The sequence below is a fragment of the Peromyscus eremicus genome, chromosome 13, assembly GCF_949786415.1.
Source record: "Peromyscus eremicus chromosome 13, PerEre_H2_v1, whole genome shotgun sequence".
NCBI lineage: Eukaryota > Metazoa > Chordata > Mammalia > Rodentia > Cricetidae > Peromyscus > Peromyscus eremicus.
In genome coordinates, this window is record NC_081429.1 from 26,167,969 (window position 1) to 26,193,860 (window position 25,892).

Here is a 25,892-nt window from a genome sequence, read left to right on the forward strand (position 1 = left end):
GAGACCTGAGCACCGTGTCTTACCTTTCCCCTTTTGTTGTCTGGTTGAAATTCACCGTTTTAGAGTCTCACTGGAGAGTCTTGCTTGAGTCGTCCACTGCGGTGATATTCCTAGCAGGCGAGTTTTGGTTACTCTGGCAGCAACAGAGCCAGAAAATATTTTGACACCCAGCAGGTTTCCTGGCTCCCATAATGCTTCTGCTTAGATTAAAAGTCAATACAGAATTTAAAATTCATGGGTGCCAGGGAACTAATCTACAGCAGAGATGCACTGGAATTTTTCTGAAAACCAATACTCAGAATTCTGAGTTATTATTCAAGCAACAAATATTTTCTTTCTTTCTTTCTTTCTTTCTTTCTTTCTTTCTTTCTTTCTTTCTTTTTTTTTTCTTTTGGTTTTTTTCGAGACAGGGTTTCTCTGGTGTAGTTTTGGTGCCTGTCCTGGATCTCGCTCTGTAGACCAGGCTGGCCTCGAACTCACAGAGATCTGCCTGGCTCTGCCTCCCGAGTGCCCGTCTTCCCCTCCCCCCCAAATAAATTTTCTTTATCTGGAATATTTTATGCAGAAGCATGACCTTCTCTCAGCGAGCCTAAGAGTAATAGGAATAAGCATGCATTGGGCCAAATTAGATTATTGACTAAACACAATGAGAGAGACTCTACTCCCAAACAAAAAAAGTTATGTTAGGATGCTAGGAAGAGTAAATTGCAGATGAAGGTCTGCTCTGCAAAGCAAACCCAGAATCTCGTTTCCTTAGAAACGATAAAGCTAACCTAAATGTGAACTGTTATGTCTAGAAAGTTCCAATTTGGATCTCTTTGCCTGGGGTGGGAGTGAAGGCTGCTTTCCTGACTGAGGCCTTCCAGGTGAGAATGGGAAGTTTCCTTCTTTTAAAGTTATTAATTTATTTCAGTGTATGGAAGAGTGACTGCGTGAGCTTATGTATACCACTTGCATGCAGGTGCCCACAGAGCCCAGAAGAGGGTGTCAGAGCCCCTGGTACTGGAGTTTTAGGTGGTGGTTGTGAGCCACACAATGTGATAGTTGGGAACAGAAACTGAATCCTCTGAAGAGGATTAGTGCTCTTAACTGTTAAGCTAACTCTCCAGCACCAAGTTATTCCATTCTCATCAGTACCAAAATTTGTATTAGTCAGGGCTCCCTAGAGGAACAGAACTGATAGAATGAATATGTATATTCATCGTATATTCAATGTATAGATTCATTCTATCACACACACACACACATATACATGGATATGGGATTTATTAGAATGGCTTACAGGCTGTGGTCCAGCTAGTCCAACAATGGCTGTCTACCAATGGAAGGTCCAAGAATCCAGTAGTTGTTCAGTCCACAAGGTTAGATGTCTCATCTGGCTTTGAATATATGCCCAAATCCTGAAGAAGTAGCCCTTAATGCAAGTGTAAGAGTGGACTTGCCAGTGAGAGTGAGAACAAGCAGGCAAAGAGAGCAAGCTTCGTTCTTTCGTGTTTTTTATACAGGCTGCCAGCAGAAAGTGTGGCCCAGATTAAAGGTGTGTCTTCCCACCTCAAAAGGTCTGGATTAAAAGTGGATCTTACCACTGCAAATGATTTAATTAAGAAAACATCCTTCACAGGTGTACCCAACCATTTGGGTTTTAGTTAATTCCAGATGTAGTCAAGTTGACAACCAAGAATAGCCATCACAGTTCCACCCCTTGTCAACTTGACACACAATTATATCTCCTATGTCATGCTTAATTTCCAAATGAAAACAATAACTAGGTCATAATTATACTTAAAATGATATAACTATCCCACATACAATTACAAATACATTATACATTTAACCAGGTCATAATTATGCCTAACATGATGTAACTATCCCTTAAACAACTGCAAATGCATTATAAATTTTCAAAAAAATTTTAGAATTGGTGACAATATTCCTTGAAAGATATTCTTTTAGTATCTCAAACCTAAATATGATAACCACTAATTTTCTTAGTTGATGTTGTACTTAAGCATGATAAAGAACTTGAGGAAAGAAAACACAAATATCTGTACAAACACTTTCTTAACAAAGTATGACAGAAACACTTATGTCAATTATAATCTTTGGTTCTGAAACTGGTCACATGGTCTTAGCTGGTATTTCAGTTACATTCCTCTACTACCCAATCTCTGTTTCCTCCACCCTCAGCAGTAACCTCAGCAGGTCTCAGTGTTCCAAACAGTGAACTCATTGATCATTTTGGATATCAAAGGAGAAGTGTTACAGCGAGTCTGCGTCACTCAAAGAAGGAGGTTGCCGTGACATTGTACAATGGAAGCTTCCCTGGGAGACAGCCCATAATTCTGCAGTTGGCTTAGCTGTGTTTGCTTGTCTAGCCACTGTGTTGGATAGATGTTTGTTTCTTCAGTCTCAGACAATTTTTATCTTACTGCTCTTAAGAATAAAACATTTTATGAGGACTAAAAAAACACATGCAAGATATACACAATTTATAGCTAAGTCTATTTATAGTCTACAGAAAAAAATTGCTGATCTTTAAAATGTAGACATTTCTGGGCTGTGTGGCTTGTAACCACCTGCTGCCTCTAATACGCTTCTCCAAGGCATCAGGCTTAGGTGGCATTTTTTTTTTTTAATAATAAATGAAATATTTAAGTTGTCCAAAATTTAAGTATAAAATATTTGTCAAGGCAACTGGAAAAAGTATCACTTTCAGGGCATACAAAAGGTGACTGGGGAATAACGCAGTGGCTTGTGTGAATCGATGTGGAAAAGGCAGAAATTCCTAAATCCCTGATCTACAGCTGTCATGTTGTCAGTGACAATGACCTCGAGGGAGCTTCTGGCAGGATCTATACCAGAGCCAGAGTCCGCTGGGGTTTACCTGGAATGTATGGTGGTAACACTCTGAAATTCCACCTGGAATGGAACAGGATCACTTTGCAATCAATCTCACTTTCATAGGTCATGTTCTGCCATGGGATATCCAAAAGGATCTCATGTTGGCTGCAGAAAGGGAAATATTGCCGCTGAGGAGAATATATTTCTTTTAGCACTTACTTCAAATGAATCTCCTTCCAAAGGAAAGTTGGGAGGAATTAACACCACATGTGTGTGTGTGTGACAGCATCAGTCTGTCCTCTTGAAGAATGTTCCGTAGTTGTGTTCAAGAACCTCACTTAGGAAAGCAGCTGTCTTGCAGGAGGATTAGACGCTAAATATCCATCCTTCTGGAATGTCTGCCCTGGGTCTACAGAAGATGGTATTTTTATGATCATGAAGTTGTTAGCTAATTTCTTGAGCATTTATTTTATTTTTCTAACATGGAAAAATTGATAGAATGTTCTACATTTATATTTTCAAATGATTTTATTTTTTTAGCTCTACTGCAAACTTTCATGCTTGAACCACTTTAATTTCACATGGTTTATGTGGACTCTGTGCAGTATCCTTCTTTATTTATAATTTGACATCTCATCTCAAACATTAGTAATTGGACTGGCTCTTTGGGAGCATGGGGGACCTTGCCATGTAGGCTTGGACAAACTTTATATAGGAAACAAACTATAATCATTTTTCCATGTTCCACACCACACCTTGTTCCTACTGTGTATGGAGTAGGTTGCTATTTATTAATGGTTTGCTATGTTCGAACAAAATGGAGTTCAAGCTTCTTGGTGGGAACAGGATGAGCTAAAAACAGTACATGTGGAAGGGAAAATGCCAGTGCTGTCTTTTCCTCTTCCTATGAATATAAAAGAGAAGGAGCCTGACATAACCTTGGAGGCATTTCAGTTTTTTGCTTTTAGAACTAGGAGTAACAGGTGCAGGCTTAGAATCTTTATGATTTCTTCAGGTTGTTTTTAAGTTTATTCAAAATGATAGAATTTTTCCTGCTCAATGAGATTTGTCTTTGGATTGTGAACAGTATTGTTGATAAAGGCCCCTGAGTTGGAACTGCGTTTCTCTGCAGTGTGTGTAAGCACTAGGCTAGGTCTATTTTTATCCTCTACTTTGTAGTTAGATGTCCAATGTTAAGGTGGAAAGTTCAGAGATTTATATGTGCTCAGGGCTTGGCTGACCTCAGTGAGTCTCGCTTGGAGTCAGTATGGCTGTAGCACAGATTAGTTACTGACTGTGTTATAAAACACATTAAATACCTTTAGTTCATGGTTACATTGAGAAAAAAAGACTCTAAAAGCAGCACAAACCCTGTCAGAATGGCAAGGTCGATGTTTTACATAACAGTGGTATCAACAACAAATACAAGGCTCTGTTATCAAAAGGGGAATGCAAGGGCTCTGTGTGTGCATTTTCATGCATTGTGTGTGCATGCACGATGGAGGCCAGGGTAAATGTCCAGTGCCTTCCTCTATCACTCTCCACGTTTTTGAGACATGCACTCTCATTGACCCAAGATCTCGAGAATTCAGCTGGATTAGCTGGACGGCAAGCTCTGATCCTCTCCTCTCCATCCAGTGCTGAAATGACAGGTATGTGTTACCACATTCAGCTTTCTCCGTGAGTGTTGGGATCCAACTCATCTGCCCATGCTTTTACAGCAAACACTTTACATGCTGAGCCACATCCCGAGCCCATGTTCTGTAACTCGGGCTTTTCTGCTTTTGTTCCATTTTCCTTCGATCTTCAGCTATACAGGAAGTAGTATGACATCTTTGTTTTGGTACTTACATACTAGAAGAAGGCCAGCAGTAGGGCTCAGTGGGTGAAGGTGCTTTTGCCAAGCCTGTTGTTGACCTGAGTATGATCCTTGTGCCTGGGGTGAAATGTCATGTCTGTCGGCACCTTCCTGCTGACCAGACAGTGGGGAAGCCCATGGGAACTGACTGTTTCAGCAGGCTTGACCTTTTCCCAGCACTCTCTGTGAATGAGGAAGTAAATCTGATACCACATCTCGTCAACTACAGGACCATCTACATTGTGAGTTGGGATGTGTCAATGTGACTTGTACAGGATGGAACAATTCAGCACAAAAGTGACAGCTTTTTGACAGAACAAGGCATCTCTTGATTCTAAAGTTAAGCATCTGCCTAGAAAACAAGGAGCAAGCTCTTCCATTCTTGCTGAGTGTGGTGGCACACACCTTTAGTCCCAACACTTGGGAGGCAGAGGCAGGTGGATCTGTCTGAGTTCCAGACCAACCTGGTCTACAGAGTGAGTTCCAGGATAGCCAGGACTACACAGAGAAACCCTATCTCAAAACACACACACACACACACACACACACACACACACACACACACACACACACACCCCAAACAACAAACAAACAAACAACAACAAAAGAACTGTTAAAGGACCAGTGAGATGCTCGGTGGTTAAAGCTACTTACTGTTGCACAGCTAGCCCATGAACCTAAGTTTAATCTTTGGAGCTCAAGTAAAAGTAGGAGAGAAGCATAAGGATACAAGTATGGTATATTAGTACCGTAGCTAAGTATGATATTAGCTAGAGATTCCTCATGTAGATAGAGCCAAAGATTTCCATTAGGTTGAGGAAGTTCCTTTCTTGTTCCATTTTGTTGAGAGATTTTTAAAAATATCTACTTTTTTTTGTTATGCGTGCTTGAGTAAATGTATGTGTACCACATGCGTGCATGCAGGAGCCTGTGGAGGAGAAACCACCCCCCTGGGAAAGGAGTTAAAAGACAATTGTTAGCTGCCACATGGGTGCTGGGAACTGAACCTTGGTCCTCTGCAAGGACAAGTGTTCTTAGCTACTGAACTGTCTCTCCAGCCCCTGTTGAGAGATTTTTTTTTTTAAAAAAAAAAAACATGAACACTACATTGTAGCTAGAGTTTTCCTGCCTGGCCCACAGTCAGGACAAATCTTTGTCACCCGCCAGTCCCACAGCCACTCAGACCCAACCAAGTAAACACAGAGACTTATATTGGTTACAAACTGTATGGCTGTGGCAGGCTTCTTGCTAACTGTTCTTACAGCTTAAATTAATCCATTTCTATAAATCTATACCTTGCCACATGGCTCGTGGCTTACCGGGATCTTCACATGTGGCTTGTCATTGTGGCGGCTGGCAATGTCTCCCTCTCAGCCTTTCACTTCCCAGAATTCTTCTCCTTGTCCCGCCTATACTTCCTGCCTAGCCAATGGCCAATCAGTGATTTATTTACTGACCAATCAGCAACACACTTGACATACAGAACATCCCACAGCACTACAGTTTGTCCAAACTTTTTTTTTTTACATCTATTTTAGATGATAGTGTGAGGTTCGTTTTTATTCTGTTGAAGTAAATCAATCTTGAATGACAGGGTTCGTTTCACCTCACCTGGTTTTAGATCCTATTCTCCTTAGTTTTTAAGGACTGGAGGTTGAGACACGCTATCACTGTGTAGTCTTGGCTGCCCTGGAGCTCACTAGACCAGGCTTTGAATTCATAGAGACCCTCTTGTCTCTGCCTCTTGGGATCTGGGATTACAAGCATGTGCCACCATGTCTGGCACCTATTAGACTTATTTTTTAATTATTTTTATTTGTATATGTGTGTGTGACTGCTTCTCTGTATGTGTACCAAGTGCATGCCTGGTACCCAAGGAAACCAGAAGAGCATGTTGGATTCCCTGGAACTGGAGTTACAGATGGTCATGAGCTACCATGTTGGGCTTGGAACTGAACCTGGGTCAGTAAGAGTACCCAGTACCCAGTACCCTTAACCATTGCCGCCCCAGTTGCAGTTTTTTTTACTGCTTTGTGAATGTGTTTGTACATCTATATTTATTTAAAAAAAATCCAGGGCTATAGCCATATCTCGATATCTTGATCAGAAAATACTGACCTTACAGGGTGAATTGGACAGTGCTATTTTAACATATTTTTAAAAATATGAAAGTAGGTGCTGGAGAGATGGCTCAGAGGTTAAGAGCACTGACTACTTTTCCAGAGGTCCTGAGTTCAATTCCCAGCAACCACATGGTGGCTCACAACCATCTAGTGGGATCTGATACCTTCTTCTGACATAAAGGTGTACATACAGATAGAGCTTGTATACATAAAATAAATAAATAAATCTAAAAAAATTTAAAAAAATATGAAAGTAATCATTATCATTTCTTCTTTAAATATTTGATAGAATCTATCAGTAAAAACCACCTAGGTGTCTGCTTTTCCTTGTGAGAATATTTTAGATTATTATTTCAGTTGCTTGGCTTTGGTCATTCAGAGTTTTATATTTTTTCTTGACATAGTTTTGATCACTTTGGTCTTTGTAGGAATTGTTCCATTACATCTTAGTAGTCTAGTGAGTTGACACAGAAGCATTCACATTACTTTCCTATGAGTCTCCTTAGTTTTGTGGGGCTGGTTATAATGTTTCCACTTTTATTCTTGATTTTAATAACTTATACTTTCTTTCTTTTCATGGTTAAGCTACTAAAATTTTTTTCAGAGTTTTCTTTTGGGGAGTCTTCACCGATGTTATCTATTTCTGTTCTGTTTCCTACTTCATTGTTTCTTCTTGAATCTTTATCATGTCACCCTTTCTCTGGTGCTTATTTTAATCTACTTACAATATATATTTAGATATTACAGTATTGAATAGGGTTGTTTCATTCTAGGCAAACCTTCTACCTCCAATGCATATCCCCTAGCCTTCTTTTATTTTACCTTTTATTTTGAGACAGGGTCACTAAGTTACCTAAGCAGGCCTTAAACCTGTGATCCTTCTGCTTCAGTCATCCCACAAGAGCATTCTAACTCCACATAACACAATAAATAACCGTATGAAGTTCTAAAAAGAAATTCATTTTTTAAATGAAGAACCACTTATCCGTTTAATGTATTCCTTTGTCTGACTTCAGAGTTGAGTCTTGATGATATGTTGTGTTTTATCATTGCCTTTTGACTAGAGGAATGGATGGAAAACTAACCTCAGTACTGGGAATCCTGCTTCTGCATTGGTGTGTGTGTGTGTGTGGGGTGTGTGTGTGTGTGTGTGTGTGTGTGTGGTGTGTGTGGGGTGTGTGTGGTGTGTGTGTGTGTGTGTGTATGTGTGGTGTGTATGTGGGGGGTGTGTGTGGGGTGTGTGTGTGTGTGTGTGTAAGGGAGGGCACAAGTACACATGTGTGTGTGTGAGTTGAGGCCAGAGGTCAGTCTCCAGTGTTGCTCTTAGGTGCTCTCCACCTTGTTTTTTGAGACAATGTTTCATTGGCCTGGAATTTGCCAAGTAGTTAGGCTGACTGGTGAGTGAGCCTTAGGGATCCTCTGTTTCTACCTCCCCAGAACTGGAATTAGAAATACGCCATTGCAATTAGCTTTTTAACATGGGTTTTGGGAGTAAATGCATGTCTTCATCCTGGCATGGCAAGTACTTTATCAACCGAGCCATCACCCAGGTGCCTGTATTGCTCATTTGTAATAGCTCTTCAACCCACAGTCAGGATATGATTACAGGAGTAGGAATCTTGATTCCATATCAGTCAATAAGCATTTATTGGATGTCAAGTGTGGTTGCAGTGCTGAGGATCCAAAAGTAACTACTAAGACCACTCTTCAGTAGGAAAGACAACAGAGAAGCCAGCAATGCAGGGTAGCCTGGAGCACGTGAGGGTGGATGACTCCGAGTTTGAGGCAAAGGTGGCAAGAATAGGCCCACATTGCCCCATTTTTTGTGATGCTTGACAGGGTATTTTGAGAAAGTAACATGCTCATTAAACATTCCCATACCTATCCATTTCAGGAAACCAGAACAATTTCCACAAGTCATGAGACGATTACAAACATTTTAAGTCACTACATTTTAATTTGTTTAATAATTATTTTATTTCTATCTGGCCAGCAATGATTTTTTAAAATGCCAAGCTGTGATTCAATAACAGAACATGAACATCAGAGTCATTCTAGGCAATGTGGCATGGTATTATGGTCTCCACAGTGGGGAGTCCACATTTGGAAAGGTATAGGGAGACTAGTACCTCTTCTTTTTCTCTTTTAAATTGAATTTTGTCTTTAAATTTTCCATAATAATCTATCAACTGAGACAGTATAGTTGTGTATACATAGAATTTATTAGTAAACAAGTATGTGTAAATTAATATTTTTTGATTAAGTGTACTGTCACAGAAGTTGGAGACCAGTGGCATACTAGAAATAATACTGACCTGAAAATCAAGAAGGCTTAGGTACAAATCCCAGTTCAAACACCAGCTTGCTGTACGAACATGTAAAACTGGCTCTAAGCTTTCGTTTCTACGCATATGAGAAGAGCCTATTAAACAAGTGTCATTGAGATACTGTGTAGCTCTAGAATTCTGTGCATACTTTTCATCTTGTTTCTCCTGTTAAGTATTATTCTGTCACGGTCCAAGTGTGAGAGTATACTTTTCATTTGTTTGCTGAGAGAGAGTCTCAATCTGTAGCCTTTGCATCCTAGAGCTATATAATATGTAGACCAAGCTGACCTCAAACCTGCAGTAATCCACCTGCCTCTGCTTCCCATCTGCTGGGATTACAGATGTGTGTCAACATATCTGGTGTGAGGGCTACAACTGCTAGGATTACAGGTGTGAGCCAGCACACTGGTGTGGAGGCTACAACTGCTAGGATTACAGGTGTGAGCCAGCACACTGGTGTGGAGGCTACAACTGCCAGGATTACACATGTGTGAGCCAGCACACTGGTGTGAAGGCTACAACTGCCAGGATTACAGGTGTGTGAGCTAGCACACTGGTGTGAAGGCTACAACTGCCAGGATTACAGATGTGTGAGCCAGTACACTGGTGTGAAGGCTACAACTGCCAGGATTACAGATGTGTGAGCCAGTACACTGGTGTGAAGGCTACAACTGCTAGGATTACAGATGTGTGAGCCAGCACACTGGTGTGAAGGCTACAACTGCTAGGATTACAGGTGTGAGCCAGCACACTGGTGTGAAGGCTACAACTGCTAGGATTACAGATGTGTGAGCCAGCACACTGGTGTGGAGGCTACAACTGCTAGAATTACAAGTGTGAGCCAGCACACTGGTGTGAAGGCTACAACTGCTAGGATTACAGGTGTGAGCCAGCACACTGGTGTGAAGGCTACAACTGCTAGGATTACAGATGTGTGAGCCAGCACACTGGTGTGAAGGCTACAACTGCTAGGATTACAGATGTGTGAGCCAGCACACTGTTGTGAAGGCTACAACTGCCAGGATTGCAGATGTGTGCCAGCACACTGGTGTGAAGGCTACAACTGCTAAGATTACAGGTGTGTGCCAGCACACTGGTGTGGAGGCTACACTCTTAGCTGTTCAGTATTTTAACTAGATGCATATGTCAGCCTATATCTGGATTCCTAGAATATTCCCAGAGAGTGATGTCTGGCCTTTGACCCCATTCCTTCTCCATGGTACCACTGGCCATGGATGTGATTTTATATATTTATTTATATATTTATCAGGATATTTGTTTAAAATCTACTAAATGTAGGCCTACTAGCAGAGCATATGACATAATAAGCCAGTACAAAAAGATGAACCTAGACATAGCCACAGACAGATGCATGGCCTCACGTTTAATATGACTTACTTGATCAGTTAAAATTCAAGGACAGGGAATTTCATAATCTAAGTTAGTACATAAGGAACAGCCAACACAATTTTAATAGATAGAATATTTACACAGTACTATACATGTCGGCTTTACTATCTACTCAGAAACTGAGAGATTAGAGAAGGATTACTACCAAAAGTTAGATACAACTAAAGTCGCAAGAAGTTAATAAACTCATATTTAGGTTTTTAGAGTCAAAGGAATTTAAAGTCTACATATTTTACTGAACTCCTCTAAGATTTGATAGTATAAAACAGTAGACGTTGGTTTCATGGATCACAACAAAATAGACTGCTATTCTATTCAAACTGATTATTACATGGTTCTTCAAAACATTGTGCTCCTAATTTAATTTTGTTTTCTAGCTTCAGTAAATATTTTGGAAGCTGGACATAGTTGCACACACCTGTAGTAGCCGCATTTGAGAGGAAGAAATAGGAGGGCCACCATGATCCTGGGACAACCTATCCCAGTCAATCAGTCAGTAAATGATTTGACATTACTATATCATTAGTTCAGATTAGAGTAATTTGACACCTACTTCACATACTCTGTAAGGAACAATAACTTAGCTAGTTGTGGTGACACATGCCTTTATTACAGTATTTGGGAAGCAGAGGCAGGAGGATCTCTGTGAGTTCAAGGCCCCTACATAGTGAGTTCCAGAACAGGCAGGGTTACATAATGAGACCTTGTCTCAGATTGAAAAAAAGAAAAAAATAACTTGAATAAGCTTTAGAAAGCATAAAAATGTAGCAATTTTGTATTTCCTATATAATATTGTATAATATATAACAACATAGTACTTTTTATAAAGTATTTATTCAAGATAAAATATTAAATGGGAGCCATTGCTAGCTGGCTAAAACAAATCTTTAGCATCTAATTTATCTATTAAAACTCAGCTGCTATGATTTACCTGTGAAAACAAGATAATCTCATTTGGGATATGTAATAAGTTCATTATTTAAAATATTTTTCTTATAGGAAAAAAGGAGCAGACAAAATAATGGAGTATCATAACTTCTATTGCAATCAAACATTGAAAAATGAGTTTGCAAAACTTTGATTGTAGAAACAAAAATGAAAAAATAGAGTAAAATAAAAGAATAAAAAGAAAATTTCACTGTTCTCAAAATAAAAAAGGCAGGAATATCCTTGATCTCATGGTTTATTTTGTATAGTAATGGAGTATAGAGGTGGAGGTAAATACCACTTTAAACTTAGACTAGTATAAGCACAGGCTGTACTCTGTGACCTGGGGTATAAAATGCAGTCCTTTTGCTGGAAGAGTCAGCCAGGAACAAATTTCACTCTGGCTTCCAGTTGGTAAGCAAATCAAAAGCTCAACTTCAAGGTTCTAACCTTTAGCTTCAATACAGTTCCATAGAAATGAGCTAGCTGTCGTCCTGGGTAGCAGAGTGTGCTGCTTCCATGTGACCACACCAGAGGATCAATGATAGCAGCTAAGCCTGTACATGCAGCACAGTTTTAATAGACAAGATATACACACACTCATTCATGTGTGTGTGCTTAATGTCTACTCAGACTCTGGGCCTCTGTGCATCCTGGAAATCTTTGTTTTGTAAAGTACTACTTACTTTCTTGCATTACTCATTTTATACTGTGTGTATGTTTGGCCCATGGCTTTGCTTTTGATATAGGTAATTTCTCTTTGCTTTTCTAAATGTTAAAAAAAGGTTATTCTGTGTGTGTGTGTGTGTGTGTGTGTGTACGCGTGCACACACATAAATCTATGTGCACCACATTCATGCAGATGACCTCAGAGGGATTTCCTGAACTAGAGTTACAGATGGTGGCTCACCACCATCTAGGTGTTGGGAACTGAACCCAAGTCTTTTGCAAGAGCAGTAAGTGTTCTTAATGCACAGCCATTAAGTGTCTCCAAGTGTTTTTTAAACATTACGCAATGATCAAGGCTTGAATAATTTTAATTGTGTAGCTTGATATTTCCCAAGAGATATAACTCACAGGCTTCACCTTTTTAAGAATTCTCTAGACTAGGAGCTTTAATAATATTATTTTATTTTTGAGTAGTTCAAGTCTACAGGGAAAAATTAAGTACAGAGAGTTCCCACACAGTCTCCTATTGTTGACATCCTTCACCACCATAGAGACCAGGGAATTTGCAGTCTTCAATCTACACATTGGTTCCTGGGAGTCTATGTACTTGAGTTCATGAAATTGTGTGAAAACTATATTTTATGTAATTCCACCACTACATAGGTTAAGGCTATTTTTGTTTTGTTATTTTATTTATTTATTATTTATATATTTATATATATTTATTTATTTATTTATTTATTTATTTATTTATTTATTTATTTATTTATTTATTTATTTATTTAATGGTTCCTACTGTTTTCCACCTCCCCAATGGAGTTTTTCATTCATTCCAACATGAACTACCTCCTTACACACATTGCCTCAGTGTGCATAGTCAAATATAACTGGCCCCAGTGTTCTTTATCATACTGTATTACTCAACTCCAAATGTCCATGTAATGAAAACTTGTTTGATGAGTTCAGGGTTTCCTCGATTGCTGGAATCTGCCTGCAGTAAGTATGGAGAGGTCTCACAGTAAGAACCTAGGGTTCTGCATCAGAGTAGCCCTGGATCCCTGTGTGGAGAATTGTCCATTTCCCATTATAGTCTAAGAGGACTTGAATACAAAATGTATCAAAACCATTTATATGTTTGTCTATAAGCCTTGGGTTTGATTCCCAACACTTCAAAAAAAAGAAAGAAACACATTTATATAGACTGACTAAATTTTAAAAACTATCTTAACTACAAAGTCTATTTGAAAATGTGGCTTTAATCCCAGCACTCAGGAGGCAGAGGCAGGCGGATCTCTGTGAGTTCGAGGCTAGCATGGTCTACAAAGTGAGTTCCAGGAAAGGCGCAAAACTACACAGAGAAACCCTGTCTTGAAAAACCAAAAAAAAAAAAAAAAAGAAAGAAAGAAAGAAAGAAAAAAAGAAAAGGAAAATATCAACATCTTCCTCTTTTCCCTTGAAGTTTTAGAGGGAAAAAGCCATGAAATCACTATTTTTCCTTAGTGTCTGTCTGGAGCACATTTACATATCTGCAATCTTTCTAACTCCAATTTGTTTCTGAAGGGAAAAGACAATAATATTAGAGACGTAAGGTTCTAGGGAAATCCCCCTAAGTAGTACCCCCTCACCCTCTACTTTGTCAGCCCTTGGGACATCTTAAATGCACTCTGTGTTCTGTCTAATGTTAGGGGTCTTCTTTCAGACGTACAGATTCCAGTCTGCTATTAGAAGATTATTCATCCAAGTTGAGCCCCCAAATAAAGAGAGCCAAGCGGAGCCTTCTGTCTGGAGAGGAGACAGAAAACCTGCCAGGAAACTACATGGTGCCTATTTACTCTGGACGGTGAGTGTACTTTCTCTCCCAGTGTGTAATTATTATAAGTGAGGAGTCAATAGTAGCTACCATTTCTTGAGGACTCACTATATGTCAGTATTAAAAGGACCTAGGACGGTTGAAAGCCACACTGAGAAGGATGGGCTCATTGAAGTCAAAGTATTTCATTTTCAGACATTTTTGTCATACATAGGATACGTGGCAAAAGAGAATGATTAGGGCATAATGCTGTATATGGTCAGTTGACATGGGAAGTAGAGCTTTAGATGTGAGTGATTAAATACTATTCATAGTCAATATTTGTCCAGTAAAAAGGAAGATTCAAAACTCTAAAGCGTAAAGTAAACAGGGTAGGTGAAGATATGGAAGGGCAAAGGGAGGAGGAGGGATAGGAAAGGGCACTGGAGGTACAAATATGATCAAATGTATTATGTATGATCAATGTATAGACTATCAATAAGAAAGCCTGGTACTTTACAAAATTAGTATCTGCTGATAATAATTTAAAAAATTATGTATGTTAAAAACCCAGACTATAAAATGTTGGGGGACTGAAGAAACCCACCAGAGTCTTATGTGACATTAGGACATGTTACATGTCTGGGCATTTCTGGCTGTGCACTACAGCAGAGTTCACACAGTCACATATCAGGTCACAGACATTTGATCTCTATTTCATTGTACATTGTTGTCTTTTCTGGAAAAAAATCATAACTTCATCTTTTATTGTAAATGAAATCATATTTAAGCACACCAAGTTGGCCAATGAAACTCCTTGGGCTGTTTACTTAACTTCTTTAAGTCTTGTTAACCGTATATCTAAAATAGGAGAGATAGTGTCTACCCTGTGGGGTTTTATTTGGATGGAATGAGATATCATATGTGAAAGGCACTAGAACCATAATAGGAATCGTTGCTCTTGTCATTCTTAGTGTTAAAGGGAGGCACTTTCTTCTATAATAAAGAGTTAGACTCTGATTTATCAGGATATTTTAAGAGATCATTTTTTATGTGTATGAATATTTTCCTTGCATGTGTGCAAGTGTACTGCCTTCATGCATTGCTCATGGAGCTCAGAAGAGGGCATCAGATCTCTAGGGACTGGAGCTCCAGAAGGTTGTGAGCCGCCATGCGGAAGCTGGGAACTGAACCAGGGTCCTCTGCAAGTGTCCTGCTGAGCCACCTCTCCAGCCCCACACCAGGGTTTTCTAATGGCAGATTTCCTAAGGGCATGGACTGGGCCTGAGCTCAGTGAAACTCGGCCGGCTTGTCATTCCCACGCTGTTCCTGCCTTCTGCCCCGTTGTTTCAGCCAAGTGCACATCAGTGGGATCAGAGACACAGAGGAGGAAAGAATCAAAGAAGCTGCCGCGTACATAGCTCAGAGGACTCTTCTGGCGAGCGAGGAAGCAATCACAGCCTCCAAGCAGGCCACAGCCTCCAAGCAGTCCAAAGTATCCAAACAGGCCACATCCTCCCTTCAACGAGAAGAAACATTTGAAAAGAAGTCGAGGAACGTGGTAATTCGAGAAAAAGCAGAGGAGCTGTCGCTGAGGAAAACAGTAAGGAGAGCTAATGTCATGCTACTTAGAAAAATGGAGATGTGTTTAAGAAGCGGTGTGTGAGCACATGTGTGCATAGATCCAGGCGGGGTTGTTTCAAGGGCTGAACTATGTGGGTTAGAAGGAAACAAAGCTAATGGAAACGAGGAGAAAAGATGTCAAAATGCACAGGTCAAACAAAGATAAACTTTGGAATTTTAAACTTCATGGAAATCCAGATTTGAAAGATATGAAATAAGTTTCTGAAGCCACTTTAGCGGGACATCATAGGGGTGTTGCTCAATCTTTGGGTTTTAAAAACCAAACTAATTTTTAAAATCAGGAAGGAAATGGTTTACCTGACTGTAAAAATAAGGATCAGAATGTAAAAATTAGGTCTGAGAATGCAGTAAGATTATACTGCTTGCATAATGCATAGAGCCACAGGTTCAATCCCCACCACCCCTTAAAGTGGGACATGATGGCGATGCCAGAGAGACGTGGAGTCAGGAAGATCAGAAGTTTGAAGTCATCCTTGACTATAAAGTGAGTTGGGGGCCAGCCTGGGCTACATAAAAATCTACCTCAAACAAAACAAAGGGAAAGCACACTTTTGGCTTCTACTGGTTATTTTAGCACTAGAAGTAACTTTCACTTGGTAGTATTTTGGAAACGCCTGCTTGTTTACTTGCTTGCTTTTTCAGTTAGAAGAGACCCAAGCATATCATGGAAAGCTAAATGAAGACCATCTACTCCACGCTCCCGAGTTTATCATTAAACCTCGTTCTCACACCGTTTGGGAGAACGAGAATGTGAAATTACATTGCTCCGTGGCAGGCTGGCCGGAACCTCGTCTCACATGGTATGTTTTCTTTGTGGAAGCTGAGAGAATTGATTAGCAAGCTGAGTTTACATCTAGAGGAAACACCCTGAACTAGCAATATGCAAGAGTCAGCAAAGACACTGTAAGTTTGTACGTGTTTTCAAGAGTGAAGGTGTCGAGACAGTTTAATGAATGGGAAGACCACGTGGTCTTATACACAGATCATACATTTTAATAGCTTTATAATCATAAAGGAGCGAGAGATGGCTCTGTTGGTAAGTGCTGGCTGTTCTAACGTGAGGATCTGGGTTGGGGTTCCGGCACCCGTGTAGGAAGCTGGGTGGCGAAGAGGAGGAGACAGGAGGAACCCTGGAGCTTGCTGATCACCTCGTTTAGACAAATCATGAAACTCCAGGTCCAGTGAAAGACCTTGTCTCAAAAGTATGGTGGACAATGACTGAAGAAGACACCTGATGTTGACCTAGCCTTCACACACACACACACACACACACACACACACACACACACACAGGCACGCACACACGCTTGTGCACATTTGCACATGTGCACATGCACACATGAATATGTGCTTATACACAAAAAAATCTAAAACTCAGAGTGCTTTGCCTCTACCCCTCCTGTCTCAAAATCAAAAACAAAAGCAACAGCAGCAAAATGCCAAAAATGACTGTGAATTGCTATGGCAAATAATTTATAATAAACGAAGATGAGAAGTGTCACAAAACAGTTCTAATATTTCAACAAAAGTGAATATTTAAAAATTTAACTTACAAATTTTGAAATATAAAAGTAAATTAAAAATTGCTATTGCCCCCACACTTCCTTATGACTATAAAGTTGCACCATTCAACCTTTGAAGGAATGTTTTCTCTTTAAAAATCAACAACCAACCAACCACTGAGCCTTCAAAATGGCTCAGCATGTAAAGGCACTAGCCACCAAGCCTGATGACCTACATTCAAGACCCAGGACCCAGTGATGGAAGGAGAGACCCATTTCTTACAACATGCCCATACATATATTCATTCATATATTTTCTCTCTCTTACACACATACACACACACACACACACACACACACACACATGATAGATAGATAGATAGATAGATAGATAGATAGATAGATAGATATACAGATAGATAAATGTAATTGAAAAATATAGCTGGATGTGATATCGCACACACACCTTTAATCCCAGCACTCAGGAGGAAGAGGCAGGAGGATCTTAATGAGTCTGAGCCAACCTGGTATATATAGTGAGCTCCAAGATTCTCAAAAAAGAGGATTACAGGTTCAAGACCAGCCTGAGTTACATAATGAGACCCTGTCCAAAAACCAGACCAAAAGATACACCAACAAAACTATAAAACAACAAAAAAGTCTAATTACTGGTCTAGAGATGAACTTCATTGGTAGAGCACCTGTCTTGTGTGTGTGATTCCCTGAATTAGATCCCCCACACACAAATATCACTTACCAAATGAGAAAGAAAATCCAAACTTTCCTACGGAAATCCATGAAGATGAGCAAATGCTTAGTTCCCATAAATACTATTTGATAAATAAAAAAATCCTTCTCTCAGAAATCTAAATATATGAATGTTGACTAGAGTCCTTAATCAGATAGAAAGGTTTGCTGAATATTTTCCTTGTTCTCTTTTTTGCTTTTAATTTAAGATTTTTTTGTTATCTGTTTTTATTTGTTTGTTTGTTTGTTTGTTTGTTTGAGATTAGGGCCAGCCTTGAACTCATGATCCTACTGACTCAGACTTCCAGACTGCAGGAGTGTACCACTTTGCTTAGCTCTTTTTTTGTTTTGTTTTTAAACACTAAAAATGACTTTCAGAAGAATGCAAAGTAATGTCTAGGAGAAAAGTATTAATTTCTTAAGCATTTTTAAAAATGCAGCAGCTAGAACATAACCTGACCATGTTCCTGATGGTGTTTTTAAACCAGCCATGGGGTTTCTCAGAGGCAGGGCTCAGCTTTGGTGATTAAACTCCTTAGGTGTACTTTGTTGGCCTGGAAAAGGAATAAATAATTAACAAACAAACAAACAAACAGATAAAAGCTCCCCATACAAAGTATGAGACAACTCTTAAAATTCAAGTTACATTTAAAAAATAGAAATATTGTCTATTTTTCAGTTCTCCTCACTAACAGAGATGAATTACAGTACATTGACCCCAAACCTTATAACTGTGGCTTTGAAATATTTATTTCTATTTGTCTCAGGAAGGACTGGGAGAGTGGCCTCCTTCTGCGGTAGCGTCCTACTCTCATAGGTGGCGGAGGTGACTTCCTTTTACTTGAAGGAGGGCACTGTATACTGAGGCTCATTCTTTACATCAGTTCTTCCAGGAGGGAAAAGCCAGAAAGCCTAGAGAAATGCCTCCCTTTCACGTTCATGAGAAATACAAATAAAAACAAAAGAACCCGAGAGCAACTAAGAAAACGTTCTTCTATATCTGAGTGGGCTGGCGAGCTGGCTCAGTGAGGAAGGTGCCTTGCACTATTCCTAGACCAAGAGGTGCCATGGGTGAGTAGAAATGTTGAGAATCAGCGTGCACATAGTCACAGCTGGGTATGGTGACAACAGGGTCAAATCCAGGCTTGTCGAGCAAGAAGCTTCTAGAACTTGAGGGTCACATTGCAGAAAGGAATATAAGGCTAATAATCTTAAGGTTCTGCCAGAGAGGATCCCTGGAACTTAAGCCCGATTCACTGCCAGGTAAACCAAGCTCTGGGAACAGGTGCCTTGTAGGTTTGTGCCTCTTCGTAGACATGGTGCCTTTTCTAAGAAACATCAGCTGGAATTCTAATTTATGTCACAACATGGATGCAAGGCAAACACTTTTCATAAGCACCCTCTTACTCACAGAGCAGGGAGGTGTGATCACCAAAGCTGCTGGTGATCACATCATTGACCTCTCTGGTGCCTGGCTGCAGCTTCATGGTCCTGACACCGAGTACAGATGAGAGAAACATGGGGTGGGTTAAGGGAAGTGTTTGTGAGGGTGCTTGGTACAGTCGGAGTGCCTCATGGGTAGCAGCTAAGTCCTCAGCTGTGCCTCTGAGAGGCATGTGCACTAGGGGTCTGGTTCCCTCACAGCCTTTTCCAAAGGCAGTTTGGCTCCAAGTTTCCACTGGCTACTGTTAGGTCTAACAAATGTGAGCAGGCAGCAGCTGCTCTCCTGGCCAAGCTCATGTTACGGGCCACATCTATTTAAGTGGAACTTAGAGGTTACCCAGAGAACGATGTGCAGCAGAAACGCAACATTCAGCAAGGCCAGGTACAGAGCACATCGGAGGTCCCAGATCACCCTGAAAGCAGAAGGAATCCTATTTGTGTGTCTTCATTCAGTAGGAAAGGTGGTTACAGATAACGCCAACACCTAGGGTGGTGAAGCCTCCATCATGGAGAGGGCCTTGTCGACATGGAGGAAAAGATATTTCAGTGGTGGGGAAAAAATGAAATTTTAATGTTTAGTAGGCTATTTTATACAATAACCTGCCTAACATCTATTGGTCTAAGCAGGGAAAGCAGAATTTATGTTGTTTCATTTGCGTACATTCTGGAAGGTTGTGTTAGAACCCGAGGACAGCAATTGACCCTGTGGAGTGGGATAAAAGAGCAGAGGCACTATGTACTGAGCAGCCTATGTCCTCTGGCACTTAGACACCCATATTTCCAACTTATTTCCAATAAAGTGATAAGACCTAGAGAATGAAAAAACAACAACAACAACAACACATGCTTTTTACAGATGGGAATGTGTCTCAGTTGGTAGAGTACTCACCTGTCATGCACAAACACTGGGTTCTAGCCCCACAGCTGCCTAAACTGAGCAAATGGCGAATGCCTGTAACCCCACCACTCAGGAGATGGAAGCAGGGAGACCAGAAGTTCAGAGTCAGCCTCAGTTACATAAGGAGTTCAAGGCAAGGCTGGGATACATGAGACCCTATTTCAAAAAAAACGTTATTTATGAAAGGAGAAAATTGGTTGTGGACTATTTAAAATGGCGAGATTTAACTGCATTCTGCTCTTAACTACTGAGCCAACTCTGTAGTCCCAGATAATTGGTTTTACAGGGGGGAGTACTGTTTCTTTAAGGCAATTCTCACGAGCATTCCCATCTGTGGTGCCACTTAACATGTTCAAAGTCATTTCAATTTGCATGGCATCATGACAGAGAAAGGATCACAGAGCCTTCTTGTTTCACTGAATTTCACTCCAAAGAGCTCTCCCGCCCGCCCTTCATCATCAACATGAACTCTGCACTAGGCTGACATTTGTGTGTAAGGATGAAGTGTGTTTTATACATTAAATGGACAATGTTGTGGGACAGTAGAGTGTTATTCCAGAAATACCACACACACAAAAATGAATTAGTGCTTCATAAACTACATGAGCAGGTAAGGAAAGCACTATCCATACAAAGCATTTAAGCAAGCCTTTGGAAACAATCCCAGGGTGTAGATTACTCTCCACAGCTAGCTAATGACTGGCTAGTTTGGAATTCCACTTTCCAGAAGCAACAAGCTGTGAAGTGTGTGGGGGCAGGCCAAACCCCCTTCTTTTCCACTCTGACTTAATACTGAAGGCAGCCGGGCTCAAGAGACCCAAAACTTGAGTGTCTCATAGCAGACATTCCCTGCAGAACAGAACAGAATCTCTTTCTGGCACAGTCCTTTTGTCCTGCTTTAGCTAGGAGTTTCTTTCTCTGACATGTGGAGTTCTGTGGAGTTCCATGGTCAAGCGTTGTGTATTTTAAACCGGTTTCCTTTGCCGGGGGGTCACTTCAGAAGAGCTGTGAATGTTTAGCTGGGAACAGATAAAGGTGCTAAGTCTAGGATTGCTGGAGGGCAGGAAACGTGATGTAACTGTGGGAGCTGCAAAATACCACTTTGACTCGAACTTTATAGAGATATGGACAGCATTGTTGAGAGGAAGCCAACCCGAGTGTCACTCAGTCATTTGGTCAGGCAGCACATGCCACAGTGTTTAGTGGCACATTGGTCCCCTTGTCCTGGGAAGAGCTCCTGAAAACCCTCCAGCATGTGAAACAAACAAACAAAGAAACAAACAAGAGGGAGCTGCTCAGCTGAGTCTCAGTTGGCCCAAGCCGACCTAGTCAGAAAGCATACCCCTTTGCTCATGAAAACCGGAGCGTCAGAGATGAAGGTTGCTGCTAACTGTCTCTGATCTGTGTGTGTGTGTGTGTGTGTGTGTGTGTGTGTGTGTGTGTGTACAGGCCATGGCGTGTGTGGGGAAGTCAGAGGACAACTCAGAGTTGGTTCCTTTCCTTCCAACATGTGTGTCCTAGGGATCAAACACTGGTCATCATTAGGCTTGGTGGCAAGTTCCTTTACCCACAGAGCTATCTTACTGCTCCCAACAATAATTTTGATAAATGTTGTATTTAGCAGAGTAGCCATGATTCAAAGAGATAAGCACGGTTCATAGTTTGGAAGACTCATAAAGAGCAGTGTTGAAGACTTGGCATCTGACCTGCATCTTGACAGCTGAGTTGCAGCTTTGCTGGGTAGAAAAAGAGAATGATAACATCAATAGAAATGTGCAGGGGCTGGGAAATGGTGCCTACCATGCAAGCAAGAGGACCAGGGTTCAGATTCCCCGAGAACCCACATAATTACCAGGTGGGCATGGTGGCTTGCCTGTAATTTCAGCCTCAGAAGGCCGAGACAGGGCTCCCCAGAGCAAGGTGCCTATTAGACTAGCCATGTTGTTGAGCTCTGGGTTTTCATTGAGAGGCCCTGTTCCAAGGAAAAGGGCAGAAGAGTTAATTGAGGAAAATTGCTGATTTCAACTTCTGGTTTCTGTATTCACATGCACCAGAACACAAATATGCGAATACACCGAGACATGCTCGTTAATATCATGCACACATACACATGAAAATAAACAGTGTGCCTTAGGAATTATATTTGCTCTCCATTTCTATATCAAAACACCTAAGGCTACCTACAAAAAGGTAGATTTATCTAACAGTCCGAACAGCATGGTGCCAACTCTTATGGGGGTACCTCTTGGCAGTGCCTTATCATGGCAAATGGAATCATGGTAAGAGCATGCCGGGGTCGAGGGGCATCACACCTTCATACAGAAACCAGAGAGGGCTTGCTGTTTTACGGTAACTTATTTTCTTGGAATTAACAAACACCATAAGGCCCCCAATGATCCCAGGCCCTCCCCACTAAAGGTTTTACCACCTCCTAGTGGTACAACACTGGGGGCCCACTTCCAAAACACGAATCTTAGGAGGACAAAGTTAGGGTGAAAGAGTTAACCGAAACCAGTATTTTTCTCTTCCTTTATACCACTTTTCTCCTCCCACCCTTTCTTGTATCCATTTCACAAAGTCTAAAAGAAAGGAAGTTCAGTTACACAGAAAACGACTAAAAAATGGAAATATAATATGCCACATAAGCCAGGAGCCAGGCAGCCCTGGTTCAAATCCTAGCTCTGCTAGGCCCGCCTTGTGACCAGGGTGAGTTCCTTGATCTCTCCATGCCCTAGTTTCTTCATTGGAAAGTGAGGTTAAATAGTGTCATCTTATTTGGTGGTTGTAAGGACTAGATTTACTGATGCTGTATATACACGAAGTAGGGAGTCCTCTGCTACCTGTGCTTATTAGTTATGTTAAATTTACCTGCACATATGAAGTGGGTTACCAAAAGGGAAGCAAGGGACCCCTTGCTGCTTCTCCTTCCACTCCTCTTCTTTTTAAGGAAAAAAAAGTTTAAGTGGATAAGCCTCATGTGGCAGCATAGCACTGGCTATTGAGAACTTGAGAAGACCAGTATCCCTCACAGAATGGAAGTCAATGTCTCACAGAGAAGCCCTTCTACATAGGCTACCTTCCGAGGGAAGCAAGCTGTAAACAGGAATGGAACAGTTGGAAGTTTCCTTTCGTGGTTTGGAGTTATTCTAAGGCAAAAGCCATGCTTACTTATGACAAAAAACAAGTCACTTGAGTATAATGACCTTTCAGTACAATGACACTGTTCTTAAGAATAACATGGAGAGAATGCTAGTAGGAGTATTTTGCTTTGCTCCCACAGAGATGGCCAACAAGAAAAACCCTAACACAAAGCTTTCATTCTGCCGTGTTAGTAATAACCAACTTTTTTGGCTGTTGTTGAAGTATAATGTCCATACAAAGAAATGTATGTTATCTATAAAGGATGAGTTTGGGTGACTTTTTGTTGGACTGTACACACCTATGTTTACAGCACCCAAATGGAGCCCAAGCATATTTAGCACCCAAGACACCTCCTTTGTGCCCCATGCCTATCTTAGGAAATCACTGTCCTGATTTCCAGCAGCATCAATGACTCATTCTGTTTTTCTATTTTATATAAACCAATCACTACCCTATTGACTATTTCATAGCTATTTTAAGGAAGAGGAGAAAGCACTTTGAGAAGTTTTATTGTAGTGCTAGTGAATTTAATAAAGCTTAGGTAATTTGCATTTTTTTCAATAGATGGTATTGTTGAACTTCACTTAAGAGGTGTATCTACAAGAACAGTGATCGTGTGTGTGTGTGTGTGTGTGTGTGTGTGTGTGTGTGTGAGAGAGAGAGAGAGAGAGAGAGAGAGAGAGAGAGAGAGAGAGAGAGGAGCGAGCATGCAGTTAATTATTCTTTAATCTATTCGTCTTGTTTCCATTATCTTTCAGGTATAAAAACCAGGTGCCTATAAATGTCCATGCAAACCCGGGAAAGTACATCATTGAAAGCCGGTATGGGATGCACACTCTTGAGATCAACAAGTAAGAGAACATCGGCGCTTGTGTGTGCCACCCAGTAGTCACTCAGGGAAGCACCTTACCACTCCAGGTCACAGACAAAATCTACCTTTTCCCTGGTCTCAGTGCAATGGTGTTTCACTTGATGAAAGCTTATAAGGTAACATGCATGACTAAGTCTGCCATGCTGCCCACAGCACCCCCAACATGATCTCACATTTGAATTTCATAAAGATGATAAAATGAATATGTATATTTTTATTTATCCTTCTCTATGTATGAGCATATCCTATAGAGATTATTAAGAAGGTAATTGCCTAAGTAGGCATTTCTATGTCAGTATAATCACAATTCCAAACCCACTGTACTGTGTTCTTTTATTTTTTAATTGACAAAAGGCATAGAAGCTGGGATGGGTGTCACTGAGAGCTGGATAGACTGAGAGAATGTCCTTTCCTTCAGCTCATCAGAAACTATGGGACTTTGTGTGCCTCATCAATCTGTGTGGGTGAATCAAGGATAGACATTGGGATGTTTCAAGGTTAAGCAAAATTTGAAATGGAAGCTCTATTGAATTTTCCAAGTCATTAAAATGTATAATGTTTGAAATGCAAACTTGATTATGTGGACGAGAGAGCAAACAAGTGCACACCATTTCAGTTCCAACAAGGCCCATGTGCTGAGCTGTAAAGGGAACTGACACTGATCATCAAGACTGACAGCTCTCTCTCCAGTAGAAGAGTTGGCTCGATAGATACTGGGCTTCAGACAGAACCTGGGTATCCCTGACATTCACCAAGCTCTGATCTGAAATGGTATCACTTCTGCTGAAGCAGCGGTGAATCTTGTGGTTGCTTTTAAAATTAAACAGCTCTGAGAAAGGTGATTATATTTACCTTCCTGGAGTCTAATGTCTTTTCATGTCTGCAACACGTAAGTGTATCATAGATGAAACTAAACAAAACCCCGAGAAACAAGGAAGAACATGGGAACTAGTGTGACTAGACACAGAACAGCCTGCTTTGAAATCTCAGCCTGACCTCTGTGAGAGTGTTTTTCCCTTGTTCTGTCTTTGTAAGACGTTCCAATTTCCATACTATAACTTAAAGGAACACTCAGATAGTACTTGACTTGTGTTCTACTATGAGCTGGAACTCCAAGTGGAGCCCAACACCAGTAGAACCACAGGATGAAGTCATTTGTGTTTTGAAACTAGAACACAGAACAGTATACAAGACCAGCCTTGCTCAGGTTTGTGCCTCAGGGAGGCTGTGGGAAACTATCATGAGAAGTTGTTTCTTTCTGTTCCCTGTCATCCTGATGTCACCGGACTGAAACCCACCTCCTGGGACAGGACAGCATGGAGTATACACACTCAGGGTCATTACCTGCTACAAAGCTATGCATGGTTGGGTGTTTTCTCCTTCAGTAGTACAAAGCAGTTATTTGCTGTGTAATTTATAGCCTTAGTACTGGGTTAGCTTTTTGTTTGGCATTTTAAATGAACCAGTGTTAGAGTCACAGTAGATGTTTTCTTCCTGCCCTACTGCACTGTGAAAATTAGTAGATAATTTGGACTATATAGTGTCCCACAGGAACAGATAGTCCCTTCAGCAAGAGTCCTAAAGAGGCACATGTCAGCCACTGATTTGCAATCTGCTATGTTAGCAAAGACTTTCTTGGCAAAACAACCAACAGTTACAAGGAGTCACCACCACGGTTATTCATTTCCATGTGTTTCTGCAG

At 40.7% G+C, this 25,892-nt stretch overlaps 1 protein-coding gene across 2 annotated transcripts in view; it reads left to right on the forward strand.

The window, feature by feature from the left end:
* The window catches only part of Myom1 (myomesin 1), a 124,048-nt gene that overhangs the window by 4,940 nt on the left and 93,216 nt on the right, over window positions 1–25,892 (forward strand). For both annotated transcript variants that reach the window (XM_059277910.1, XM_059277911.1), the window contains exons 3-6: window positions 13,855–13,995; window positions 15,298–15,547; window positions 16,231–16,388; window positions 24,078–24,170. In XM_059277910.1, coding sequence (XP_059133893.1) covers window positions 13,855–13,995; window positions 15,298–15,547; window positions 16,231–16,388; window positions 24,078–24,170 — 642 coding nt within the window. The remainder of the gene's footprint in view (window positions 1–13,854; window positions 13,996–15,297; window positions 15,548–16,230; window positions 16,389–24,077; window positions 24,171–25,892) is intronic.